This window comes from Mustela putorius, unplaced genomic scaffold (genome assembly GCF_011764305.1).
Source record: "Mustela putorius furo isolate JIRA1106 unplaced genomic scaffold, ASM1176430v1.1 tig00000738_pilon_pilon_pilon, whole genome shotgun sequence".
NCBI classification, from domain to species: domain Eukaryota; kingdom Metazoa; phylum Chordata; class Mammalia; order Carnivora; family Mustelidae; genus Mustela; species Mustela putorius.
Window position 1 is genome coordinate 10,554,952 of NW_025421463.1, and position 26,955 is coordinate 10,581,906.

At 49.7% G+C, this 26,955-nt stretch overlaps 1 protein-coding gene across 3 annotated transcripts in view; it reads left to right on the top strand.

Annotated features, from left to right (window-relative positions):
* The window catches only part of LARGE1 (LARGE xylosyl- and glucuronyltransferase 1), a 521,107-nt gene that overhangs the window by 402,548 nt on the left and 91,604 nt on the right, over positions 1 to 26,955 (top strand). For all 3 annotated transcript variants that reach the window (XM_004743092.3, XM_004743093.3, XM_013051560.2), the window contains exon 7: positions 2,137 to 2,241. In XM_004743092.3, coding sequence (XP_004743149.1) covers positions 2,137 to 2,241 — 105 coding nt within the window. The remainder of the gene's footprint in view (positions 1 to 2,136; positions 2,242 to 26,955) is intronic.

Sequence of the window (26,955 nt, forward strand, 5' to 3'; positions counted from 1 at the left end):
GTTATCCACGAGATGTCATGGACTTAGCAGACATTTATAGCATTGATACGCAGCCCTTACCCTTGGACTGGTGGAGGGGGGGATATTTTTACGCATGTGGTGTGGGTGTGCCTGCGTGTCACCTGTCTGTCCTTGATGGGGCGTAAGTCAGCTGATGGCCAAAAGTGCCAGGAGTGCTAGGTAGAGCTGTCTCCTGCCTCAGGGGTAAGCCAAGGACAAGGTTCACACTCAGGGATGTTCATAGCTGGCTTTGGGCTGGAGACACGCTGGAAGGGATTCCGGGCAGGAATTGGCCGAGGGTAAGGGCACTTCCTGCCAAGTGAAAGCCGTAGGAGCAAGAGCCGAGGGAGGGAGAACCGAACTGTACATTTTCTTGTGGCAGGAATGAAGTGTGGCTACGTAGAGAAAGCTTCTGAGGAAGTAGATCAGGGTCAAACATAATGCATGGAACGCCAGAGCCCAGAATTTGGACTTTCAGGTGGTTGAAGAGGACCTCACCCTAAATTCAGTGAAAGACCATTCCCCTCTTGTCATTTCTGAGCACGTCGTGCCCTCCATCCATTATATTGAACCTGGGGTCCTTGTACCAACTCCCCCAAGGACTATGCCATCCCCTGCTCCACTCCCCAGCCTCCATGCAAGATCATCACGTGAGCTCTCGAATGAGGTCCCGGCACACAGCTTTCTCAGCTGAGGACCACCTGCCTTTCAGATCTCACCGTGTTCTGTGAGCATCGCAAGCTTATCGCGGTGGAATGGATCCACTCTTGCCCGTCCTGAGTTGGTGATGGGTTTTTCTGAGGGATTCTACATGGGGTGGATGTGATCGTATACAATGACAAAGTGGGTGGTAGTATTTCTCCCATGCGTCTAATTTATGTATTTGTGCTGGGGTGATGATTTAGATAGGAGCTTGATAAATTGATCAAATAAATTACACCGGACCCACACAGCATCATTTCAGGGAGCTGTCATCACACCAGGGAGGTTCTATATCACGCAGTGTGGGGTACCAGGAGAACCGCTCTGTTTTTCTTAACATGTTGCTGGGCTTTCATTGGGTCAGAAAGGTCTGTATTTCTCAGATTGGCCAATAAAAAAAAGATTTTAGCCCCAGAAGGCATCGGTTAGCTGCAGAAGACAGTGATTATGAGTCATGGGATACTTTGCAAGTTAGACCGTCCACACCTCAGTTTCTTTCCCTATACAATGTGAATTTTTTTTTTCTTTTATTCCTGCCTCCAACACTTGTAGTAAAGGTAAGCAAGACTGCACCGAGACAGTGGAAGGAATCTGGGCATCAGACAAATACTGAACTATGTGTGGGCTCCCCCATAATCGTGCAGATCACAGTCCTGGGGAACCTCAGGTTCCTGGTCTATAAAATAGTTGATTGTTGGTCCAAGGGAATATCTTCTATAAGAGGTGTGGTAGGTTTGTCTCGTGGAAGGCAGTGGGAACTGAGGCCCTGCTGGCCCCACGTAGAAGGCCTGGGACCCCAGAAGTGGGATGCTCTAAGAGCTGAAGGGGAGGACTGACTCACCTACGATGCTGAGTTACTAAGAGGCCTGGCTCACCTGTGCTGTTGGCCCCGGTGCACCAGACATGCAACTCAAGATCAAGTGGGTATGAGAGGAAGAACGCTGTGGCGGGGAGCTGCTGCCGCAAGGGGGCTTCTGTCTGTGAGCCTCCATCTCCCGCACCAAGGGCACGTCTTCCCTCTGTTGGCAGCCTGTGGTCTCCGCGGACGCCCAGAAAGCCAGCAAACTAGCATCTGGTGGGGACACTTGCAGCTGGAATTTGAAGTGTGCCAGTCAGCACAGAGGCGTTGCTTGACTGAAGGGATGGTTGGACCGATGGTTGCCTGGTTGGTTGGAGCTTCTGGCTTGATCAGAGAGGAACTGGGTGACCTTGGGCAAGGTAATTAGCTACCCTGGGCGGCCTCCAGGTGGCGGGGCTGGCCAAGTGTGAGAAGTAAAGACGGTCCTACAAGTGAAGCCCGGAGATCAGGGCCTGGCACTTGCTAACGAAAGCCGCGGTGCTGATGACCAGCCGTGACTGTAGCTCCAGCTCGGCGCGCACTGGCACACGCAGCCTGGCGGCTTCTAAGACCTTTGCTTTCTCTGTACTTTCCAGGTCAGCAGGTCCTGGGCTTGGTCGAGAACCAGAGTGACTGGTACCTGGGAAACCTGTGGAAAAATCACCGCCCTTGGCCTGCGCTCGGAAGGGGCTACAACACAGGTAAATCGTGAGCATGGCGCGGGCGTGGCGGGTGTTTTGGAAGATGACATGAGGGCTCAGTGCTCCTTCCTCTGAGGGAGGAGGCAGGCAAAGCACAGGAGGAGGCTGCCTGAATTCTGCAGCAGACAGTACATACACGACTGACCTTCTAGTTCTTTCTTAGAGCCTCACCTACAAGCACTGAGCTGTCAGACCCTGGCTGGCGGTGGCAATCTCACCAAAAAGCCTTTCTCCTGACTTAACCTTCAGACCTAGATCCCGCTGGGCTTTTTTTAGGAATATGACCTGTAGGTTCCTTGGCCCTACTGATACAGAGATGGTTCTGCCGTGACAAAGAACCGCTCTGTTCTTCGTCAGATGTTACCACTTCTCAGCACCACGGAAATTTATTTTCCTCACATTCCGTGTCCGTGTTAGGCTCGCTGCTCTGTGCTCACCATAGGCATTCAGGATTCAAACTTCTTCTACAGGAGGGAAAGTAGCAGATGTCCTGTTGACTCTGAAAGTCTCTGGTCAGAAGTGACGTAACTTCTGCTAATATCTCAGTGGCAAAAGCATCTCTGTGAATGATATCATTCATTCATTCATTCCGTACTCAGCAGCTGTATCTGGAGTAGTTAGGGTGTCCTAGACCCTGTGCCACATGGGCCACATATGGCCCATGACCTCACAGAACATATCGATAAGAAATGAGAGCAGCCTCCCTCTCCTTAAGCTCTGGCCTGTCCGTGTTTGGTTTTCACCGTGCTTCCGGATCCTTCTGCGCTTTCCCCTTCATCATCCTCTTTGCCACTGCTTTGGCAGCCTGTTCTCAAAGGATGCAGATGTGTGATCCGTGTCGGGACTGGTACTTGGAGCTCAGGGAGCAGTAGGTTTGGTCAGGCCCAGAAGGACTGGGTGGGACCTGGCATCTGAGACCCGCTGTCCTGGGGTGGGGCGGGTGTCTGGGGATGGTGCCACCCATAGGGTTCTGGAGCCTAAGGCCAGCCTGAAGTCAACGCTGAGAGCTGAGGGTAAGACTCCAGAGAGGTCAGGTACAAATACAGGGGCCCCAGAGGCCAAAGGGAAAATGGAAGACAGTCAAGCTTCCAGAGGTGAGAGTTCAGACATGGGGTCATCGTGGGGTCAAAGCTGGAGGAGGACAAGGAAAGAAAGGTTCAGAGTCAATGTCCTGAGTAACCAGACAGATGCCAGTCAGGGAGCCCCGTGAAGGCCGTCCTTTGAGATGGGGGACACACCTTAGCTGACATTTGCCAGAACATCCAGGCATCCTCACACTATGGAATTTTCCCCTGTGACGCCTTCCAGACTTAACAGCCCAGAGGGGTTGCGGTGGAAGAATTTGAGCCAGCAACCTTCCACCCATCTCCTGGAGGCGCCCCCCAGGGCCACCAGCTATGCTGGGCACTAACACTTGAGTTGCTGGACGGTGAGGAAGTCTGAGCAGCCCCCGAGAGAAGCCAGGCCGCTCTGAGCAGCGGCTCTCCGTTAGCTGGTCTAGACATATTTTAATAATGGCTAAGGCAGTGTCTCAGCATCCCCGCCGAGCAGGCACTGGGAGCTTTCTGGGTGTTAATCTTATTTTATCCTCTCACTAACCCACCAGGCAGGTGCTATTCTTATCTCTACTTTGAACACCGGAAACTCACACTGAGAGAGGTTAAGGCTCTAGTCTGATCAGTAAGGAGGCTGCCTTGTTCATGACTAACCCTCCCTCCCTTGAACTTCAGTGGTTTCAGGATCAAGAATACCATCAAACGTGGACTCTGTCTTTGAAGCATCTGGAGAGGGGCCTAGGATTTGGCCCCCTAAGAAAGCCTCCAGGATGTTTCTGGAACAGGAGGGTCTGCTCTGAAAGGTGGCACTCTGTTTCACCTCCCAGCCAACCCTCCTGGGGGCTTTCATGGTGCACTTGAGGCTGGACCTTTAGGAACCCACTGCGGGGCCAATAAGATGTCCTCCCCCACCACTGCCCAACCCCATACTTTCCTTTGAGCAGCGAATTATCAGGCCATGTTGATCTTTTGCCAAAGCCGGGATTCCCAACACATGTCCTCCAGGCTCCTGCAAAGCTGGAGGACCCCCATGTTTGTTGGGTGAGAGAAGGGAAATCACAGGTAAACCCTGGTGTGTGTTGCGTCTGTCTTCCTCCCAGAATAATAGACAGCATCACGCAGATACGCTGTGTCGAGACATCGGGGTTATGGTTTTCTGCGTAAACCAAACACACTGGTCATCAGTCTGGGTTTGCAGGCAGAAGAGAAATGGGGCACACGGGGAATTTATTATGTCAAGTCCCCTCCTGCCTCTCCCGTTTGACTTCAGCACGAGGTCAGGAGACAGACAAGGATCTAAACCACCTCCAGTCCCCACGTGCGATGCCAAAGGCAGTGAGTTACTTCCCTTGCCCACTGGTACTTAAAGTGCAGAGCCGGTGAGGAAAGTCCTGCTAGAAATGATGTGTCCATTTAAATAAGCCAGTGACACCAAGTGATCATTATAAAGGGATTTATGCGACATCAGAATGCACTGGCTTTCGTGATGGGGATTTGTTATTTTAAGACTCAGAATTGTACCACACGTCGGCGCATGAGTCATGCAACACTTAGATTCTCGTGGAAATTGAGCACTCTGCGGGGAGGGCGCCTGCTTGCCCTAAATCCCAGCATGCAGCAGGCCTCTGAGAAGGGGTCTCTCCAGTAAAGCCCCGAACTGAGCCTTCAGCTTGGGGTGGGCAGACGCTGGGAGATCCACATGCTAGAATCGCCGTTCAGCCACTAAATGTCCACCTAGGTTTAGCCAAGGTGGTTTACCTCCTTGAGTTCACCTCCTCGTTCTCTGCCTTGTACGATAGGATAACAGAGCCCGGGATGGGGGAATTAACAAGGTAAGTAGGTCAACAGGTCAGGCTTTATAGCCACAAAACAAGGGCACAGTATACCTCCGTCTCTGTCCTCTTGGGTTTTTTCTGCCACCTATCCTCTTAGGGAATGGAAACCATTCTCTGCTCTAAAAATGGTGGTTATAGGAAGTTTGCTAAGGTCTTCAAAGCCCTCAGGTCAGAAAAAAAAACAGAACAAAACACTAAGCTTCTTTGCTTTTCCTTAAATGTAATGCAGCAGCCACCTAGCACTTTTTCTCTTTTTCCCATATCTGGAAAAGGTGGCCTTTTCATATTATTTTAGAAAAAGTGATGGTTTTTACTTCATATATCAGCTTCCTGACTGTGTTTTACTTTAAAAATCTTCAGAAAAAAAAAAGGCATAAAATGCTTGAGTTGAAAAATCTGCCTTCAAGAGGCAACTGGATCACTTTTCGGCTTTGTTCCTTTTGGACAACTACTCCAGCTCTCTGAGCCTTGGGTTTCTTTCTGTGACTGGAGAATAATAAGCCCAGCCCTGCCCCCCAGCCCTTTGGTGGAGGCTTCTCGGTGGTAATGTAGCTTCAAGAGCCTGATAGACCAAAGTGCATTAGGAAGGTGGTTGTGGCATTTATTTCTCTTCCTGACCACAGCTTAGCTGGGCAACTGTTTGCAAGTAACTTAGATTCGTCCCCATTTATCAAGTTCAACTGCACCCACCAGTCATGAGAGCAGATGCTTGACTCTGCATTATCTTCATTAATTCCTTGAATTGTCTTGCACAGTAGACATTCCCCTGGAAACAGCCAGCCAGCTTCCTCCTTCCTCTTCCTGGTTTTCCTTCCCGGTCTGCTAGCACAAAGCCCACAGGGCCTTCAAGATTAGAGAAGATCTGCTCACCATCTTCTACCCGCGCCCCTCCCTTCTTACCTGAGCTGTGTACCACTTAATTCCATCTTCACAGAACTGCTAAAGCCACAGCCCGGCTCAGGGCCCTCACCATAAGCGTTCAGGTGGAATTAAAGGGCACCTCCCCCAGCCTTGCTCGGAGATGGGATCATCCCTGACTGCTCTGTCCGTCCATCATCTAGGTGCAGGAAGCTGTCATTCACCAGCATTCAGCAGTTCGCAGGACTTTTTTTTTTTTTTTAAACAAGATTATGACAGGCCTCATTAAGATTCAGCCCACTTCAGTTCCTGCACTGATGGTGAAAATCTTAAAAACAAACACCAGCCAAGAAGAGAAGGGGAAGGAAAGCTACAGGTAGCAGGTGGCCGGAGATGATGGAGGAAGGGAGGGCAAGCCAGAGGAAAGGAGATGGCTGCCTTACAGTCCCAAAGGTTACTCAAGGACGAGATGCGTCCTCCCTGAATTGAAGGACATCATATTAACCGGAGGATGTGGTTTAAGAAACTGTTTAAAAATAAAATGCATCCCATTCCTTTCAGTCTCCAAACTAGGCCAGAGACTGACAGATGGAGACCTGGCTCTCCAGGGAGGGAGGAAGGATTTCTCTAGGAATCCTTATCCACAGAACAATAAAATGGGGACATTCAAGGACTGACTCACCTCTGTGGCTGGTGGAAAGTGGAGAAGGAGAAGCCAGACACCATGGCGATTCCGTGGCAGGGATTCAAAAAAAGCCTACATCTGGCCATTTGCCAGAGAACTGCTAAACACACAGCTCTCGTGAGCTGACCACAAGTGTGGGATGCAAGCTGACCCTTTGCTGTGCCCCCAACATCCAGTATTCAAGTCTGTCCATTTCCCAGAACCCTCCTTGTCTCTTGGCCCAAGAACCAATAACTGTTTATGCTCTAAAGGAATATTGTCCCTGGATGATTTCTGTCTGTAATAATTGCATCCAGAGAAACTAGCTTTAGTTTCTAGCTGTAGTTCTACTACTAGCTGTAGTTCATTCATTCAGCACCTGCTCCTGAATGCCTACATCCTGGGTAGAAAAAGATTTTTTAAAAATGAGTGCTATCAAGAACCTTCCTTTAAGAAGACTGTAGTTTCGTCAAGAAGAGTTTACATATCCCACAAATGAACTTAGTGTGACTTGAGTCCCTGGAATGATCAAGATTCAGAGTTGAGTGCCAACCTTGCAATAAACCCAGACCGGCATTTTCTAGACTGATTCCATAAGGCATTGCAAGAGATGTCGCTATGTCTTTAGAAACTGTGGACTGATAATGTTGAGAAATCTGTACCCTGTATCCTTCCCTTAGAGCTTCAAGTTGCATATTGGTGTATTAGGGTTCCTGGAACGTCCGAGAGTAAGGAAAGCTGTCCAACCCAGCAGCACCTCCCACTCTCACTCAATCCTAGAGCTATGGAAATAAGTTGAAGGGCGGGGGGAACCTCCTGCACTAATTCTGGGGACAGGGATTATCACTTTTTCAGCTCTCTATCCCAAGCGTGTCAGAGAAGAGCTAAAATAGAGTTTGTAGAATAAGCCCAGAGAAAGATGCTTGGCATTCGAGGAATGGTTCCCTCACGGCTTTGTACAATACTCATGTAAGGATGGAGACCTGTTCTACTGCATCTTCTAGGTCAACATCCTGTGTGCCATTGCATGTCCAAAGCCAGTCACCAGCCCTCCAAAACCTTCTTCCCAAATGAGGGAATTGTGTGGATGACCTTCCGCCATGGGTTGTCCATTTCTGGTTAGCTCCAGCTTTGCTCTGTGCGGGCGACGCTCTGACCTGAATGATACGCTCTGGATGTTATCAGACCGTCAGAGGTTCATGCCTCCAGCTGTACACTCAGTCCACTCTTCTGAATCATTCAGAATGTCTACTTAGAACATCAGCTTTAGGCCCTAACCCAGAGAAAGTGCATCTGCATCTCTGGAGATGAGGCCAGCTCAATGTTACTTTAAACATGCTCCTTTGGGGCATCTGGGTGGCTCATTTGGTTGTGTGTCTGCCTTTGGCTCAGGTCATGAGCACAGGGTCCTGGGACCGAGCCCCACATCAGACTCCCTGCTCAGTGGGAAGCCTCCTTCTCCCTCTCTCTGCTGCTCCCCCTGCTTGTGCGCTTGTGCTCTCTCTGACAAATAAGTAAAATCTTGAGCCATGCTCCCTGCATGCTTCTGATGCATGCTAAAGTTTGAGAAGCAGCCTCCTGGTACACTTTCATTGCCATTTGCTCATCAGGCTCAAATTGAACTTGAGTTCAGCTGAAAAGCGCCCTGAATGACTGCTCAGCCAAAGGTTGCCCATTCTGTGCCTCTGCCGTAGATTTATTGACCCTAAAGCACAGGCTTTATATTTATCTCTGGTCAAGTTTTATCTGATTTAGACCAATCTCTGTCCCATTTTATTTGACTTCATTTGAGTCCTCAACTTCGGGTCATCCACAAAAATAATGAAAATGCCTTCTGTTCATTCTGCCAGGAGCCCTTGCCTCGTTTTTGTAACAGATGTTTTGAATGCCTTTTTTACAATCATGGAATAAAATTCAAGGGTTACCTGCATTGCACTGTATATAAATATAATTTAAAAAAATATCGACATAGTGCCCTGGCTATAATTTAAAGAAGAAATTAAAGGAAATTAATTTACTATAAAATAATACTAACTTCATGTGTAATGGTTGAGGCTTGGCGGCAGTAGATGGCCAGTGGAGTGGTCTGGGGCTTCTGTGCCTATTTTCAGGGTAGAATTGTCTTCAGTGTGATGCTGCCAATGCAAAATGGCACCTAGATTCTACCAGTGCTGTGTGCTGTCCGTGAGGTGCTTTCCCAGAGTGGTGAACATCTCTTGGCAAATGATCAAAGAATAAGAAGTATCCTCTTGCCTTGATGTGTATTCTAGGCTCAGTGACCACTAAAACCATGCAAAACCAACACTTAGTTTTGTTTCTATAAGTAGTATTTGTTCCAGTCTCAGATAATTAGAACATCTATATGCAACCGTAATACAGATATCCAGGGGGATACATGGAATGTGGGAATATTCTTCACAGGAGTAGCCTGTCCTAGGAAGAGGTCCTGCCCCCCCACCCCCGCCACCCCAGAGAACCATGAGTTCAAGGCATTGCAGATTTTGAGCAGATGGACCTCAGTGCAAAGCCATGACCCACTCAAGAGCTCCCTCAAGGTCCGTGTCATTGAAGAAGACCATGCTCCCTGCTGGGAGGGAGTTCGGCAAGCTGGACGTCTGTGTAGTCGTTCTGCCTCCAGCTGCTTCTCTCCACTTACCCTTCTCCTAAGGTTCAGTGGAGTTACCCGGAGCTTGTCCACTTCATATCCTGAACCAGAATCTCCTCTGGCCTTTCTTCTGCCTTCTAAGTTTCCAGCAGAAATCCACACCCTCTTCTACCCAATAACCACAGAGATACCGAAGTGAAAGAAAGTGAGCAGTACGTCCCAGACTCTCTTCTGGGGTCTTGCCCTGCTCAGTTCCCTGCACATCGCTGATTCTCTGAGCTTCCATTCATATATGAGATGGGGATGGCCAGGTCTACTTCACAGAGGACGCGGGGGTGGGAGAGGGGAGAAGCGCAGAACATAATACAAGACAAGGTTTGGCATGTAGTCGGCGCTAAGTCTGTAGGAGTAGCTGCCTTTCATCACTACTTAAAAGGTGGACTAAGGGACTGCAGGTGTCCGGCCTCCTCCCACATTGGTCAGCCTATGCTCCTGGATCTCCTGTTTCATTTTTCCTTTTAAAAGACAATATGTTCTGGAGATAAACAGTCATGGGTTTGAGTGCCAGCTCCCTCGGGTTCTAGCTCCATGATATCTGGTGGCTAATAATCTTTATTTGTCATATCAGGAATTTGAAGAGTTCCCACCTCACAGGATTGCTTTGAGGACAAAATGAGATTATATTTTATAAAGTGCCTGGGGACGATCTCTGGAACAATAAATGTCAAATATTAGTGCTTTCCTTTGATATTTGAGGTTACCAAAGAGGAAAGACACTTGTGGCCCTTGAGCATCTTTTGATAGTAACCCTGTCTTTTGTCCGTTGACGAGATCTGGGCCTGTGCCCTCCCTCCCCAGCCCCAACCGTCCCATTTGTTCATTTACTGGACATTTCGTCCATAGGCACCCAGCAGCTGTGACCTGCCAGGCAGTGTTCTAGGCCAAGGGGATGCCACAGACCAAGACCGAAAGGAGCCCTGTTTGTGGGAGGTCCTCTCTTATTGTGGGGGAGAAGCAGTCCCCATCTCACATGCCGGAGTGCCCCTGAACCCGCCCAGCTCCAGCCATTCCGCCTTCTCTGCTGCTCCTTGAGAACACCTGTTTCAACCTGGGGGCCTCTCCAGCTCCGCCACCTCTCCCTGCCTTACGCTCCTCTGTAGTGGTAATTGCCATTTGACCTACGATAATTTCCCTCATTTTCTTTTTAATTTTCTGTCTCTTTCCATGAGGATTCAAGTTCCTCAAGGGTAGTAATTTCTGTCTATTAATTTGCTTGCTTTATCTCCCGTCCCTAGAATCATGCCTGGCGTATATTATGCGTTGCATAAGTATTGTTGTTGAATGAAATGGATAACTTGGGAGGATGGCAAGTGTTTTGGAAATAGTAACCTAGAGCAGCAGCTATCAACAGGGATATTTGGCTGCCAAGGGTACATCGGCAGTGTTCAGAGACCTATCTGGTGGTCACAGGGGGATACTCCTGGCACTTTTGGGGTAAAAACCAAGAGTATAGTCAAACACCCCACAGTGCACGGGAAGGTCCCCTGTAACAAAGAACATCCAGCTTAAAACGTTGACATCTCTGAGTTTGAGAAGTCCTGACATAATGTGATGTGCTGGGAAGGCTAGGAGGGAATTGGATTCTTCTAGAAAGAGCCGTTTGTCTGGGGAAGGGTTCTCCAAGAGGATGGCGTTTGAACTGCAGACCTGGAAATCAGCATCCATGCTGAGATCTAGAACAGGATTCCAGAGAGAACGGCAAACACAGCCAAGGTCCCGAGCAGGACTGGAGATGGATGTTCATGTTGGTCTCACGTTGGTCTCTGCCCCACCCTCCCTGGGCAGAGACATCAAGCAGACATTCTCTAAGCTTCAGCTGATGAACCCATCTCTGGGCCATTCCTGACCCTGCGGCGTCTGGCCCCGCCCCTAAAATCTAGTGATGCTCAAATCAGAGTTTTCGAGTGTGCCGTTTCAGAATGCCGTCGGATTCTTCCTTCCGTGCCCTTGGAGCTGTGCCTCACTTTAACACGCTTTGGAGCCATGCACCTGGTCCCATTCTCCCGCCTGAGGTCTAGGGTTTGTAGAGCTCCACTAGCCCAGAGAGAAATCGTGGCAAAGTGTGGCATCTCTGGAAGGGTGATGTGTCCAGGCCGCTGGTCCCTGGGCTTCCTTGCACACTCTCTTTCAGCCACACCGGCCTCCAGACTGTGGCCCAGATGCATTCTGACCACCGGGCCTGGGCCCCCTGCCTGGACTGCTCTTCCTGTTACCGCCTCCCGTGCTCAGCTCAGCTGTCCTCCCCCACCTCGATGGGCTTACTTGGCCATCTTCTCCAAAGGATTTCCTTTCTTCATTGCACTTTTCTTTTTTTAAAGACTTTATTTATTTATCTGAAAGAGAACACAAGAGGAAGGAGGGTCAGAGGGAGAAGAAGACTCCATCCTGAGACTTCAGGATCATGACCTGAGCCAAAGGCAGTCACTTAACCAACTGAGCCACCCACGTGCCCCCGCACTTTTCATCAATGTTAGAAAATAGACATTTTTGATTATTCAACTGCTGCCTGTTGCGGTAGTCAGAAGGGCCCTGAAAGATGCCCATACCCTAGTCTTTGGAGCCTGTGATTCTGTGATGTTACAGTAGCAAAAGAGACTTTGCAGCAATAATCACAGACCTTGAAAGGGAGGAGATTATCCTGGCTTATCCGATGGGCCCAAAATCTAATCACAGGAGTTCTTAAAAGCAGACTCTTCCTCCACCTGTTCCAGGATGGGGAGTTGGAGGGATTCAAAGCTCGAGGAGGAGTCTTCATTGCAGACAGAGAGGACAATGTGACAGGGAAAGCAGGTGGTCTTCAGGAGCTAGCCTGCGTGAGGAAGACAGGTGCTTAGTCCTGCAAGCACAGGGAAAGCTCTCAAATATTTGTTGAGTGAATCAGTGAATCCCAGCTTTTGTCACTCCCGCCTTTCCGGACTTGGAAGACAACTCAGAAAGTTGCTGGTGGGAAACAGCCCATGTCCCCAGGTCTTACAGCGTCTGCCCATTCCGTAGGCACACACTCGGCAAGTGGCGGGTGCCTGGCATCGGGCCCTGCACTAGGACCAGAAGCTAAAATCAGGTGTGGCCTCTGCTTGCACCACCATTCCTCCTACCCCACGTGGTCACCACAGACTTAAAGTAGGAGCTTGGGGCAAAATGCAGTGTCGTTGGGTGCTGGGGTGGACGGGTGTGCCCACAGCCCCGGGAGCCCGGGGAAGGCCTGCTTGCATACAGTGAGAAGAGCATCCCCCAAGAGGACCAGAAGGTGGGGACGTGGGGGTGGACCTTCCAGGCCAAAGGAGCAGGAGCCCCCCAGCCCGGGCACAGAGAACAGCACATAGTTTGGGCCATTAGTTTAGTCGAAGGTGTGACTTCTAGAGTATGTGCCCGGTATACGGGGAGTGGTGAAGGGCCCACGTTCTGACCCCATCAGTGGCCAGACGGTGATCACTTAGGCAAATCCTTTTCTTTTCTTTTTTTTTTTTTTTTTTTTTTTTTTTTTGCCTGACTTTCTTTACTGGTAAGATGGGAGTGTCAGTACCCATTCCGAGGGTGGCTGGAAAGACGAAATGAATGGAGAATGCCTGGTGAACGGGGGAGGGGCACTTGGTAAATGGGGCTGAGACTCCTGGCAGAGGGGTGCAGAGCGCGGGGGCGGCAGGGAGGCTGGGAGCTTAGGTGGGGCCGGTGCCTGAAGGCTACAGGGCCCATCCAGCATCAGCAGCCTGCGAGGTTTTTAAACAAGACACAGCTTCCCTTGGGACTGTACGGAGAAAGCGAGCCCCCTCCCGCAGCACCTTCTCTCTTTTCGGCGTCCCCATCCATGTCTTGTCCCTGAGCCGAATTCTCATCTCGGTGCTGGGGGCTGCACCCTATTCAGATGTTTTGCAGAAGTGCCCATCTTCAGACCCAGGGCACTTACCCCACCACGTTGCCTTCGGGGGCTCTGGGTTCTCTGTAGTACACTAGCAAGGCAGGCAGGAGAGGGACCCCCGCCGACCGGACCTGATGGGGTGGGGGGCTCTCCTTTCCCTGAGCCCCTAAAGCGTTTTCCCAGCTGCTTCCTGAAAACATGGCGAGATTCCTCATCCCCCGCCCTCCTGAGCAAAAGCCACGGTTCTGGAAGAGTTCCTCTGGATCCCTTTCTTCATCCCCCAGCCCCACCCCCCAGGGCACAGCCTCGCAGGAGAGTGAGTGTGTTTAATTCACGGCTTCCGGAAGCGGACCTTCAGTGCAAGAAGACTTGCTCCCCCGACCTCTCTCGTTCTGAGATCTTCCCCTCCCTCCCCAGCTATTTTCCTTATACGTGATTCTGTTGCCTGGGTAGTTTGGACAGGAATCTCATGGTTTTTCTCCTCTCTTTGCTGAGTAAATCACAAAGAGAAACCAAAAACAAAATTATCCGTGCCCCGGGGTCTTCTCCTGTGAACTGAGAGTAATAATGCTGTCCTAGCCCATTCAGGCTGCTGTCACAGAATCCCAGAGACGGGGTGGCTTATAAATAACACAGATTTACTTCTCACAGTTCCCTAGGCTGGGAAGTCCAAAGTCAGGGGTGTCAGCAGATTTGGGGTCTGGCGTGGACCCCACTTCCTGGCTCACAGATGGCCATCTTTCTGGCTGTGTCTCCCCCCACCCCCATCCCCCACCCCCGTGGCAGAGAAGACAAGGGAGCTCAGTGGTCTGTCTCTTATAAGGGCCTTAATCCCACTCATAAGGGCCCTGCTGTTTGGACCTGATCACCTCCCGAAGCACCCCCGTTCTCATACCGTCTGGGGGAGCACACATTTCAGTCCATCATAAATGCCTTCCCTGGAATGTCACCACATTGCTGGGAAGGTTGAAGGGTGCAGATCTGTAGAGCTGAACAGAGTTACTGGTGCTTCCTAACGTTGATCACCAGCCGTCTCCCACTTGCTTCATGACATACGGCCCCTTGCTTCTCCGGCCCGAGCCCATGTGTAGTCCTCAGCTTCCTTGCAGCCATTCCTCATTGGACCTGCAGCTGGAAAACCTCCTCCCTCATCACCAGGGCTTCCTATGCCTTGATGTTTGAGAGGGCTGTCCGGGATCCAAAAATCCCAAGTCATGGTACCCCGTCAGGGTGTTTCAGGGCGAAGTGGTGATACTGCTGTAAGGTGTACGCACAGCGTGTATGTATAAAAAGTCCGTATTCAGGCACATAGGGACTTCGTAAACTATTCCTTTTTGCAAAACCTGGCACACAGTAGTCCTTTCAGAAAGAGTGGGTCAGTTGCTGGAACATTCCATTACCGCCTCTGCCAGGTGCTAGAAGAGTGCTAGATTACTGCCAAAGAATCGGATCCCTCTGCTTTTATCTTAAACTGCATGTAAAAAAGCATTCAGACAACCACCCACCTCCGCATTTGTTGTAAAGGACAGATGGCATAGGAATGCCGTCATGTACCAGAGCCATGGCTTGGGAGAGCCTGTGGTTAAATTTTCAGGAAATAACCAGGTCTGGCTGTTAGCACACCTGCTGTTAAAGATCAAGATGGATAAACTGGCCAATATGTAAGTTATTTTCTTAAAAAGGTGTAAGTACTCAGGGCGCCTGGATGGCTCAGTGGGTTAAAAAGGTATAAGTACTCAAAAGTCAATACTTCCTAATCATTTCACTGTTACGTGTGTTGGGAAGGTTATTTACATCTGCTGTGTTGAGATGGTAGAGACCCTGTATTGGGATGTGCCACCACCTGGTCTCTTCCCCGACCTCACCCCACCCGTGACACAGTGGTCCTTGGTTGAGATCTGCCACGATGGGGGTACTCACACCCTGCAAATGGGCAAACACTAAAAATCAGAGCTTTTCTTTTGGAGATGCCATGATCAAGCGTTTACCAGTTCCCCACTGAGAAACAGTAATATATGAAACCCCCCCTTCCCCATCACATTCCCTGGTGTTGAACACCGTTAGCGGTTGGCAGTGGATTTGTGACTTTCCTCCTCCTGTTCAATTACTTCTCGTCATGCACGCACCTCCTCTTTAATTGTTAGGTGCTCTACCTACTTGAAAATACGAAGCTGGGTCTCTTTCTGCGTCGGTACATAAAGTTGTGTTTTCTTTTGAAGAGCTGCATGGTTTTTCCATTTGATGAACATGCCATAATTTATCTCATTTCCTAATTAATGGGTATTTTTAGATGCTGGGCTCTCCCCCATCATTTACAAACAACAACACCTCCCATAAAACATCCTTTAGATTTATTTCATTTGCCTATGCAAGTAGTTGTACGCGATGAATTTTATGCCAACATTTAGAGATATTTTAAATTTTTACAGATTAGAAAATGCTAAATGTATTGGTCAGGTGAAATCAGAGCTAATTTTTAAAAGTAAAGTTGTGAAAAATCGACCACGTATGTGTGCTTTATTTTCTGTGCTGGGAGCCCAGTCTGTATCTTGCAGGAGACTCAGTATCTGGCAGAGTAGCTATTTAATAGGAACTTGGTATGGGCTGAATGTACCCTGTCCCCACATTCAGCTGTTGAAGCCTTAACCTCACGTGATGGAATTCGGAGGAGATGGGGCTTTTGAGTGATAATTAGGTTCCGATGAAGTCAAGAGGGCGGGACCCTCATGGCAGGGTTGGTGCTCTAATAAGAGACACCAGAAGGCTCGCTCCAGTTCCCTCTCCCTCTCTCCTTTCCTCCACCTTCCATGGGAGGACACAGCGGAAAAAGCCCTCTAGGAGCCAGGGGGAGAACCCTCACCAGGAAGCAGTCTTGCCAGCCATTCTGCCTGGATCTTGGACTTCTAGCCTCCAGAACTGTGAGAAAATAAATGCCCATGGCTTAAGCCACCCAGTCTGTAGCCTTCTAATCCAAAACCTAATTGTAGCTTTCTTCAATTCAGGAAGATGGTCTCCAACTAAGAGGCCCAGCTCAGTCTTTAAAGCCCTGAATCGCAAACCAGTGGCCCAGAGGAGCAGAGCCCTTTCCTTACTGTGGGTCACTTTGCCTCGCTCTGGCATTTCCACACCGGGGCTAAGTGTATTGACTGGGCCTATTCATGGACACGAGGGGTGGTCATTTTCTGAAAGTCTCTGCCCTGCTCTGGAAGCCCACGGAACGTCAGCTCTTCCTCGGTCCCGCACTCAGGTCTTAGCAAGAGCTAGCAGGAGCTGTGACCCAGACACCTGTGTTGTTTAGTTGTAGAGGAAGGGAAGGAAGGGAGGTTAGGACCCTAAATCTTCCTGCCATCAAGAAAATAATCTGGCATTCACGCCGTGCACGGTTTCCTTGAAGACATACTTCTGGTGGGAGGCATCTGATTTCCTTGAGGCCTCTCAGGTGCACGGTACCCATCTCTTCGGGTCAGTTCAGGCTTCACTGCTCTAGCTCACATAATCCCCATTTCAAAGAGGAGCCGATGGAGGTGCCAAAGGCATAGCTGACTGCAGAATTAGCAGAGCCAGTAAACGACAGAGCCCCGTGCTTGAGCCTGCTTTTGAGTCTTCTCTCTGGCCTTCAATGCTTGAGATTGATAGAACAGTTCCTGGGGGAGATGGTCCAGCCCCTTCCCTAATAACACAACAGGACAGCCGGAGACCATCTTATACCCTTGTGCCATCTGTGTCTCTCGGGCCACGTGTCAGGTTAGTATCGCCCGCTAACGATCAGTCAGCATTTACTCTGTGCCCAGCCCCTTGCTCAGTGCATTTCATGCTTTATCTCATTTCCTTCTCACGGCATCCTTTATAAATTTGCACGGTTATTCAAAATCTCGCTTTAGAAGAGGACTTCAGAGTCCTAGCCGCACATTGAATCCCCTGGGGGAGATCTTAAGCACCCCGATGTCCAGGGCTCACCTCAAACCAGTTAGAAGCTCTGATGCAGGAGTCGGAGAGTTCCTTGTGTTAACTGTGTGAGATGATGGAAGTGCTAATTATCTAGATCTTGGTGATCATTCTCAGTGTCTGTGAGTATCGAATCATCCCATCGAATGCCTTATGTCCACACAAGTATATGTCAATCTCTCAATAATGTTAAACATTTAAAAACCTAGAAACAGTTACCAAAGATTATAATGCCTAAGTGCCCGATGGAGAAAGTTCTTGGACTACAGAGAAGAGGGGGGCGTGGAGATGCACCCCCAGTGGTTTATTTGCACCCCCGTCATTGCCTGGTTTATGACCCATTACCCTGTTCCTTCCCCGGGACTGACAGATCCCAGCCAGTGACATTAGAAAGAGAGACCGGCCTCCCAGTCTTCCCGTTTCCTTGAAAGCCGTTGCTGTCATTCCCCTTTATGCTGAAACGTGCCCCCGCATGCTGCCGAGCCCTCAGTCGCCAGATGTCCGCGTAGACCATATTTGACATTTCCACCCAGCAGGTCGGTTGTATTTTAATGAGAGCGGCACGGAAGATCCTGAATGGGGTAGCAGGGTCCTCGGGGACTGTTCCAAGTGAAGGCCATCGCAACTCGAACAGTTATCCCAGAGAAATCCCCATCTCTTGGCAGATGTCGCTGCTGCCCTGCGGCAGGCTCAGTTTATGGGGCTCCCATGAGTCCAGCCTGGCCCCAGGGGCCCTGCACAGCACAGACAAGCTCATCTTCCAGTATACTCCACGGAGGCAACAAAAGGAAAAGAAAACACAGCCCTTGTCTTCAGCAAACCTAGGCTTAAATTGGAGTGGCTGGGCGACTATACTGAGGAAACGTTTATTTCTCAGTCTTCTTCTGACTACTTGGTGTCTGCCTATGTTTAACCGTGAACAGTGGCGAGAGAGGCTGCCCAGTCGAGCCACCACCTGTTTTGGTTTGTCTCTAACTAGCAATGTGGTTTTTTTGTTTTGGGTTTTTTTTTTTACATTTTTAAATAACTGAGGGAAAAAATGAAAAAAGATGAGTACATTTTGTGGCATGTAAAAATCACATGGAGTTCCAGTTCCAGGGTCTCTGAAAGCGTAGCTTAGGATAACTGTCCGCCCTTAAAAGCCACACACACGCTGATCCCCGCCCTCCTGCCACGGAGCTCATACACCTGTGGTCCTCCTTGGTTATCTCTGATGACTAAGGATCACCCCGGCTAATCACTCGCAGGTACAGCTTTTGCTGCACGTCCCCTCTCCCCACTTAAGCCAGGAATGCATTTCTGGGGAGAAATTTCTGTCCGCATTAAATAGATCCTTAAAAGGATCATGCACTCCTTCCTTCTTTCTGTTTCATTGAACGCTGGAAACGTTATCAAGGGAAGAACATTCATCACTCTCACCCGAAAGCTTGGACCGGGGTAATTTTGCACTTCTTTTTTTTTTAAATGATCAACACCACAACAAAGCTGGATTAAGTTCTCTCTTCTTTCTCCCCAGCATTCAGTGCGTACCCCACTAATCCAATTTATAGGAAATCCTCTCCGGTGAACAGGACAGCCTGCGGGTTTGCCCACATCGGGCTGGCAGAGAACAGATAGGCTCATTCATTAGTGTGGGTTCACACCCCAAAGGGTTACTGTGGCCTTCTGCCTGCTGGAGTCACTTTGCCGTAGATACGGGCCTTTGTATGCCCATGGGAATAATGTTAATAGTGCTGGCTCCCATTTATCGAGCACTTGTTATGAACGTGGTATTTCGAATGGATTATTATCTTGTTTAACTATCACAGCAGCCCGGGAGGCAGGCACTCCTTGCTGTTTCCGTAGTAGATGAGCTGCTCGGGGTCTCCGCACTTGTGGCTGCTTCTGCCTGATTGCTCCCCCCATATCGGCATGCCCTGCTCTCTGGCCTCCTGCAGGTCTTGGTTTAAAGATCATCTTCTGAAGAGACGCCTCTGCCGACCATCCATTTAAAATTTCAACAGATGCCCCTCCCGGGCACCCCTGATCTCCTATCCTGCTTCATTGTTATCATCAGGCGGCACACTGTACACCCAGCCTTTGTATTGCCTTTTCTCTCAGCATATCGGCTCTGTGAGGATAGTGGCTTCTGTTTTCTGAAGGGGTTCGGGGACATAGACTCTCAACAGACCGTGGTTGAACGAAAAAATAGATGTAATATCACCGTAAACCATCTTACAGACTAGTAAAGAGAAATTCAGAGAAATTAGCGAACATGCCCCAGCTTATGTGGAAAGCAGAATTAACCCACACCTCGGACCCTCAAGTCATTACGGTGCTGCACTGCCAGCTCCTGGCCAAACCCAGCTCCTTCTAGAAGTGTGGTTGTGTTAGGAAATAAGACAGAACTGCTGCCCAGGCCGTTAAGAGGCTGCCTCGAAGTCAGCTTCAGGGTAACAGGGATGCACGTTAATGGAGGGGCCCTCTCTGGGTCCTCCTCTGCCCTAGACACTGTGCTGGTTGAAATGCCACGCTCCAGGGCTCAGCGCAATGCCCAGGCAGATCGTTATGATGGGCAGACCTGCTGTGTGTCACAGACTGTTGGAACCCAGGGCCGGGGGGGCAGAGGGGGGGCAGGCAGACACGTGGCTGCCCTCAGGAGCTCATGGTGTGTGGCACAAAGCATGTGTGATGATTTTTCTGTATCTGATGACTGTGGATCTTAAAGTCACAGGCGTAGACTGGGTTGTGGGGGGATTTTTGGCAGCCATTCTGCCTACGAGGCATATCCAACATCATCTCGTCAACAACATCCTGGGAAACACATGGTTTTGGGAGCCAGACGGAACTAGGTTTGACTCTGCATGCCTACTTACTAGCTTCTTAGTGAGTTCCAACTTTTCTGGGATGTTACAAGGAGCAGAGGTAATGGACATGCCTAGCACAGCACCTGGAGTGTGGTAGGGGTCTGGTAGCAGGCTTAGCCACCCTGGTGAGTTACCAGTGTTGTCATTTCTTATCATTCAGCTTCTGGACAGTGAATCCAGTGCCCACAGGTCAATAGGAAGGACTTAGTTTGGGTCTCCCCCAGGTAATAACAATAGCTCTTTATTTAATGAAGACTACCCTGTGTGTTAGTCACTGCACTGAGTGTTTTAGGACAATAATCCTATGAGTCATTATGAAAACCCATTTTACAGAAGAGTAGACTGAGCCACAGAGCAGTAATGAAGTTACTCTACTTGTCCCAGGTCACACAGCTGAGCCAGGAACCATGGAGCTAACCTGTAGTTTGATGTTGGGACCCTTACTCTACATCCTTATGATGGAGTCCCCACTTGGAAGTAATCCAAGTAGGAGGCTTGAGAGCCATTGCTCTGGAAAGCACCAGAAAGTACCAAAGCCTGAGCCAAGAGACTCGCACAAGCTTCCTGACCTTGGGCCCCTGAGCTCAGCTCTCTGCATCTTGCTTCCCTCATCTAGAAAATAAAGGGATTGCTCTCGATGTTGTCCAAGGCTTCTTCCCACTCCAGGAGCCTCTCATTCTGGGAAATGGCTCTTTCATTCGGTACCCTGCAGCTCTTCCAGAGTCCGCACACTGTGCCCTTAGAGTTGGACCTTGGTTGAGATCCCAGCTTTGCCACTCGCTAGCTGTATGGCCTCTCTGAGCCTCGGTTTCCTAATTTGCAAGCTGAGCAGAATCATCCCATTTGCATGGAGCAGTCCAGGGAATTGAAGGATTGTAGTATACAGGTAATAGAATCTCATCAGGTGATTTAAGGTGTTCCAGGGAAGGGACCGTTTATGGGGTGAGTGGACCGCACCGGAAGTATCAACAGGGATGTTGGGGCACCAGAGACTCGCAGAAGCAGCAAGCTGGTACCATTTCTGGACCAAGAAACATGTGTCAGTTTCTCAGGGCTGCCGTCACGAAGTACCGTGGTTGGCTGGCTTAGCAGACACACAGTTTCTTACAATTCTGGAGGCTGGAGGTCTATGGTCAAGCTGTCTGCAGGGTTGGTTTCTTCTGAGGCCTTTCTCCTGGGCCCACAGTGACCATCTTCTCCTCTGTACCTGTCCAGATTTCCTCCTCTTGGAAAGACACCAATCATCCTGGGTCCAGGGTCCAGCCCGATGATCTCATTTTCACCTAACACCTCTTTGAAGAGCTTCTCCCCCAATCTGTTCCCACGCCAAGGCACTTGGATGTCATGTGAATTTGGCGGGGTGGGGGGGAGGACGGACACATCTCAGCCCTCCCAGGAAGCAAAGGGAAGAGAGAATGCGGCTTGCGTGCAGTGAGAGCTGGAGCCATGGCCACCAAGCAGAGGCAGAAGCAGGAGGGAACACAGGCCTGGCGGGAAGCACTGCCCAAACTGGAGAGGGCCCGGGAAGGAGACCCCCTCTCTTGCCTCCCACCCTCCAGCCTCTGGCTGATGCTTCCAGCCAGGAAGCAGCCCCCTGGGATCCCAGGTAATTCCGTGTGCATGTCGCAGGGCACACAGAAGGGCAGAGAGTGGTGCCGGAGCGGACAGACAGAGGGGACGGTCACCTGGCACGTGAGAAACACTCCGGAACTGCTCCTTCTTTCCAGGCAGAGGGAAGAGAGCGAGGAAGGGGGCTGTGGGCCCTCCCGACCTCACCGGTTCTTGTGAAGTCCTCGCCTTTTCTTGGAGCACATGAACGGGTGAAGCATAGAGAGAGGCACAGTGCACTCTTCCACGTGGACGCACTTTGTTTCCGTTCGAAATCGCAAAAAAGCGTCTCGCGCTCTCTGCGGCCCATTAGCTCCGCATTCAGCCAGGCTCTAGCCCGCGGCGTTCGGCCGGTCAGAACCGCTGGGCCAGCCCCGTTGTCTCACCCTTGTTGGTAAGCAAATGAGATAGCCTCTGGTGCAGTGCAGCATCTAGCCGGACTGGTAGGGAGAGGCAGGCTCATTGTTGGTTAAAAAAAGAAAAATTAAAATCTCCATGCCAACAGGCTGGTCAGCAGGTCTGACTCCTATTCATTCTTTTTCTGTACCTGCTGAAATGTCACAGGGGCTCCAGAGCCCCCAGGCAGGCTGTGGTGCTGTCCTCAGCTCTTGTACCTGCGCTGGCTTTTCTAAGCTTCATAATATGCTCAGTTTTGTTCACTGGTGAGTTTAAGACCCACGTCTTGGATTCTCTATAGGCCTTCCCATGGGCATCTCTAAAATACTTTCTTTTTGCTGGCGGAGCTCGGCTGGAGAGTCTTTAATGACCACTGGGAGGACAGTGGCCTAGGCACGGTCAGAATGTCTCTGTTCAGTATCTGTCATCTCCTTCTGTCTGGTGGCCTGGCCATGAGAGCCTGTCTCGTCTCAGAGCTGGTCTGACAACACATGCTTCTCCTGGTGGGTTTTCTGCATGGCAGGAGATGTGAAACTGCAGACCAGCCAGCGTGGTTTCTCTCTTGGGCTTTTCTTATCACTTGTTGTCTAAAAGGGGCAGAATCACTTACCTTCTCCAACTTAATGATTGTCTGAAAAATGGCAATCTTAGGTTTGGCCTGAGACAGCAGCTCAGGGCGCTCAAGGATCGAGTGGATTTGGGGTCTGGGCGCTGTGTCCGTTTCTTCGGGCTGCCCTAACAAAGTGCCCCAGACTGTGTGGCTTCTGGTTTATTCTTCATGGTTCTGAATGCTCAGAGTCCAAACCCAGGTCTTGGCGGGGCCATGCTCCCTCCTGAGATTCTCGAGAGCCATCTCTCCCTGCCTCTCCCTGCTCTGTCAGCACCAGGCAGTCCTTACTGAGGCTGCGTCATGCCAGCATCTGCCTGGTCTTCCCCGATCCCCCTTCTGCCTCTGTTTCCCCGTCGTCTCATCAGGGCCTCTTCTGATCACTGGACTAGGGCTCATCCCTATTTAGTGATGCTCATCTTAACTTGATTATATCTGCAGAGACCCTATTTCCCAACAAGGTCCTGTTCACAGGTAAGGGGGTAGGACTCAGACATACCTTTCTGGGGGAACCCAGTTCAACCCACAACAGTGCTTTTCCTCTGCTTCTTAACTGCAAAGTGCTCTCTGGTTAAGAAGACCTTTTTGCCTATAGAATCTCCTAGGGTCTGTGCATCTGACCAGGAATTATCCCCCTCATATTGGCCCAGGACTCTAGAAGGACCAGGGAAAATAAGAGGGGTTTAAAGAGAGTGGTTGGAGAGAAGTGGGGAGCAGAGGACAAAGAGAAAGCCCAGGGGAAGGGTGGGGGTCCTGGGGAGCCTCGAGTGTTGTTTATTTTGTGCTAGTTCTCTCTGAGCCAGGCCTTTCGGAGACTCCGTTTTCTCAGAAAGATGAGGATGGGGTGGAGGCTTGGATTCGATAACCTTCTGAGGTTTCTTCTAGCTTAATCTTTGATTCCACAACACTAGCAGCGGGGGCAGAGAGCACGGCCCACCCAGGGAAGTCCAGCCAGCTCTGAGCAGTGGGTCTGTCAGTGCAGATCTGGACAAGCAGCCAGCTTCAGGACCCACAGTCCTTCACTTCAAAAGTGGGCAGAGAGGACAGCTGGGTGGCCCAGTTGGTTAAGCGTCTGACTCTTGGTTTCAGCTCAGGTCATGAGCTCAGGGTGGTGAGGTCGGGCCCCACACTTAGCATGGAGTCGGCTTGAGAGTCTCGCTCCCTTTCCGCTGCCCCTCCCATTTGTGCTTACTCTCTATCCAAAAGAAATAATTATTCTTTAAAAAATAAATAAAAGTGGGCAGTAAAAAAAAGAAAAAGATAATTTTACATGACAGGAAGGCAGAATTAGCTAACACTACTCTAGGAATTATATCATGATACAGAACAATATCAAATAACTCATTGTATCCCTCAGACTTACGCAATGTCATATGTCAGGTATATCTCCAAAATAAGTGGGCAGAGAAAACGATCAAGAACTTCTATAGAGCCGCAAGAAGAAGACAAGCGATCCAACAACAACAGCAAGAAATGAACGAAAACTTGAACAGGAAGTTCCCAAAAGAGGGTACCCACATGGGCAGTGAACCCCTAAAATGTGTTGAGCTTCATTAGTCATTAAAAAATGCAAATTACAGTCCATAATACAATACCACTGTGTATCTACCGCAAGGTTGAAAACGCGAAGAGATGGGCCCCTATCTGGCGGGAGTTAGTTGTGGGAGTGTGGATCCGTGAGAACTCTCACGCCTAAGGACTGAGAACATAAAGAGGAGGAGGAACCACTTTACAGGATGTGCTTGGGCTGAACATATGTACTCCCTGAGACCCAGAAATTGACACATACAATGCCAAGAGAGATGGTTAGAACTTTCACAACTGTAAAAGCCCAAATGCCCATCATCAGTGTCATATATAATGATATATATATGATAAATATATAATTGGTAGCATTCACATTATAGGTAATTATACAGCATTAAGGGAACAAACTCTTACATGCAATGACATGACTGCATTTCTCAGGCATTGTTCTGAGCCAAAAGGCCAGTCATCAAAAGTGTATGATTCAATTTATATACAATTCAGAAACTGATTAAACTACACGAGGATCTCAGAATTTGGCAAAATGGCAAGATGACAGGCATGTGTGTGGTTGTAAGGGGCCATGCTGGTCTGTTAGTGCTATTCTGTTTCCTCACCTGGGCTCTGGTTACAGCAGTGAGTTGACTTTCTGAAAATTCATCAAGCGGTGTAGTTAGGGTCTCTGTCCTTTTCGGCATGTATAGTACACTTCAATGAAAAGCTTCTTATAAAATCACAAACATGAAAACGCTCTGTGGGTCTTGGTTAAGAATTGGTCACCAATGAAACAAGATGGGATTGGGAGGGAGACAAACCATAAGTGACTCTTAATCTCACAAAACAAACTGAGGGTTGCCGGGGGGAGGGGGTTTGGGAGAAGGGGGTGGGATTATGGACATTGGGGAGGGTATGTGATTTGGTGAGTGCTGTGAAGTGTGTAAACCTGGTGATTCACAGACCTGTACCCCTGGGGATAAAAATATATGTTTATAAAAAATAAAAAAATAAAAAATAAAAAAAAAAAAGAATTGGTCACCAGTCACCAAACCCTTCACGTTCATAGCCATATCACAGTCTCGGCCAAATATTCTGTCCAGGGACAGATAGATCTTTGAGCCAAGCCTGCCCACCCAGAACACGCCCACGGCACCTCCCGACTCTGTGTGCGGGGACCACTCGGGTTGTCCCATCTCCATGTGTCTGGTGCCTGGTGCATGGAAGTTCCTTGCTAAATACTAATTGAGGGGATGAGTGAGTGAGCAAATGACCACCAGCCTTTTGTAAGGTCTCAGCAGCCCTTTGTTCCCCATCCGCACTCACTTTCAAAAATCCCAGTAAATTCAGGCTTCGGGTGGGAGGATTTCCGTTTCTTCTCTCTGTCTGCCCAAGAGCTTTTGGAAAGGAAAAGATTTAAAAAACAAAAAGTCGAAGCTTTTAATTTATATGATCAAAAATGAGTCCCAGGTAAAATCAGCGGGGGATTTTAAATTAAGTGGTTTTTAATAAACTCACCTTCTGTCGGGTCACACACAAGAAGAGAGCTCTAGCACTTCAAAGCGGGAGAGAGGAGAGTGGCGATTTCGAGGGTCATTTTCGTGAATGTTTCCAGGATGAAAGCCCACACGGTCCCTGGAGCCGCTGGGATGGAAGTACGCACAGTGCCCACTTCAGCCTTTGTTTCTCTGGTTCAAACCAGCAAAACCACAGGACACGCTGAAGGACTAGGGAAACAGATTTGTATCTTCATGTGTGGGCCCTTGGAGTGCAGGAAGAGAGCCAAGAAAATGCAGACAGGAACCAGCATGGACTCAGAGCAAAGGAAAAGCAATATCCTACAGATTCCTGGGGGAAAGGGGAGAAGAGGTCCTGGTAAATAAATCTGGGAAATACTGGATCCAGTAGCCCCCCTCGGGATTCACCGTGCACACCGGTACAGCCAACTCTGTTTAAAGCCAGCGTGTCCTAAACTTAATTTCCTGACTTAATGCTGTTTCCCATACACCTGTTGTAACGCACTGTGGTTTAGCGTGCGTGTGGCCACTGTGAGTTTAGGAACAGAGGATTAGTCTGAAACCTGCTCTGATCTCATCTGAAGTGGGCATGGAGCCTCCGTTTCCCCTCCTGAACTAAGGAAGCACGGGGTTTGGGTTGACCAGGCGGGTTTGAGCCATTCTCTTTAGCTTGAATGGAAGCATGTTGCATGGAAAGAAACAATGGTAGACTTCCTCTGAAACAGAAGGCTTTTGTGACGCCGAAGAACACCCCAGGAGGTGGTATGACGTGCCCAGGACCTCGCTGAGCGGGCTCAGACAGACGCAGAGAGAAGAGGCTCTCCGAGCCACACAGGAGAGAGATGACACGTTCACTCTGAAACACTGTGCTGATCGCCGTCACTCTTGGTTGGCAGCCAGTCACCCATGCCCCTGGGGACCGGATCATGCCCCCACCTGTGCAGAAGCCCTCCCATTCCTGGCTCCCGTGTATCACTTGGTTCTCCCCATAAGTTTTCAGGCAAGCAAACCAGTGATGGCCTGTGGTCTCCAGGCAGTCCTTCAAGCATGTACTTTTGTTTTTCCAAGAGCTACCTGAGTTGTTCGGGCTTGAGGCCACAGCTGTAATGAGTTCTCGCCGTATCTAGTCTCGAGCGTGTACGCAGACACACGCACACACCCAGTTTTCACCCACACTAGACAATTTTAATGTGACCGCCGTTTAATTTTCATGTTTTTTGAGAAGAGGGGGGACATGGTCATGACCTTCTAAAGGCTGCCAGGACCTGCTAGGCGGCAGCGTGGCATGGGTGAAAGGTCACAGATCAGAGAGCAAGACTAATTTTGCCCCTCGCTGCTATG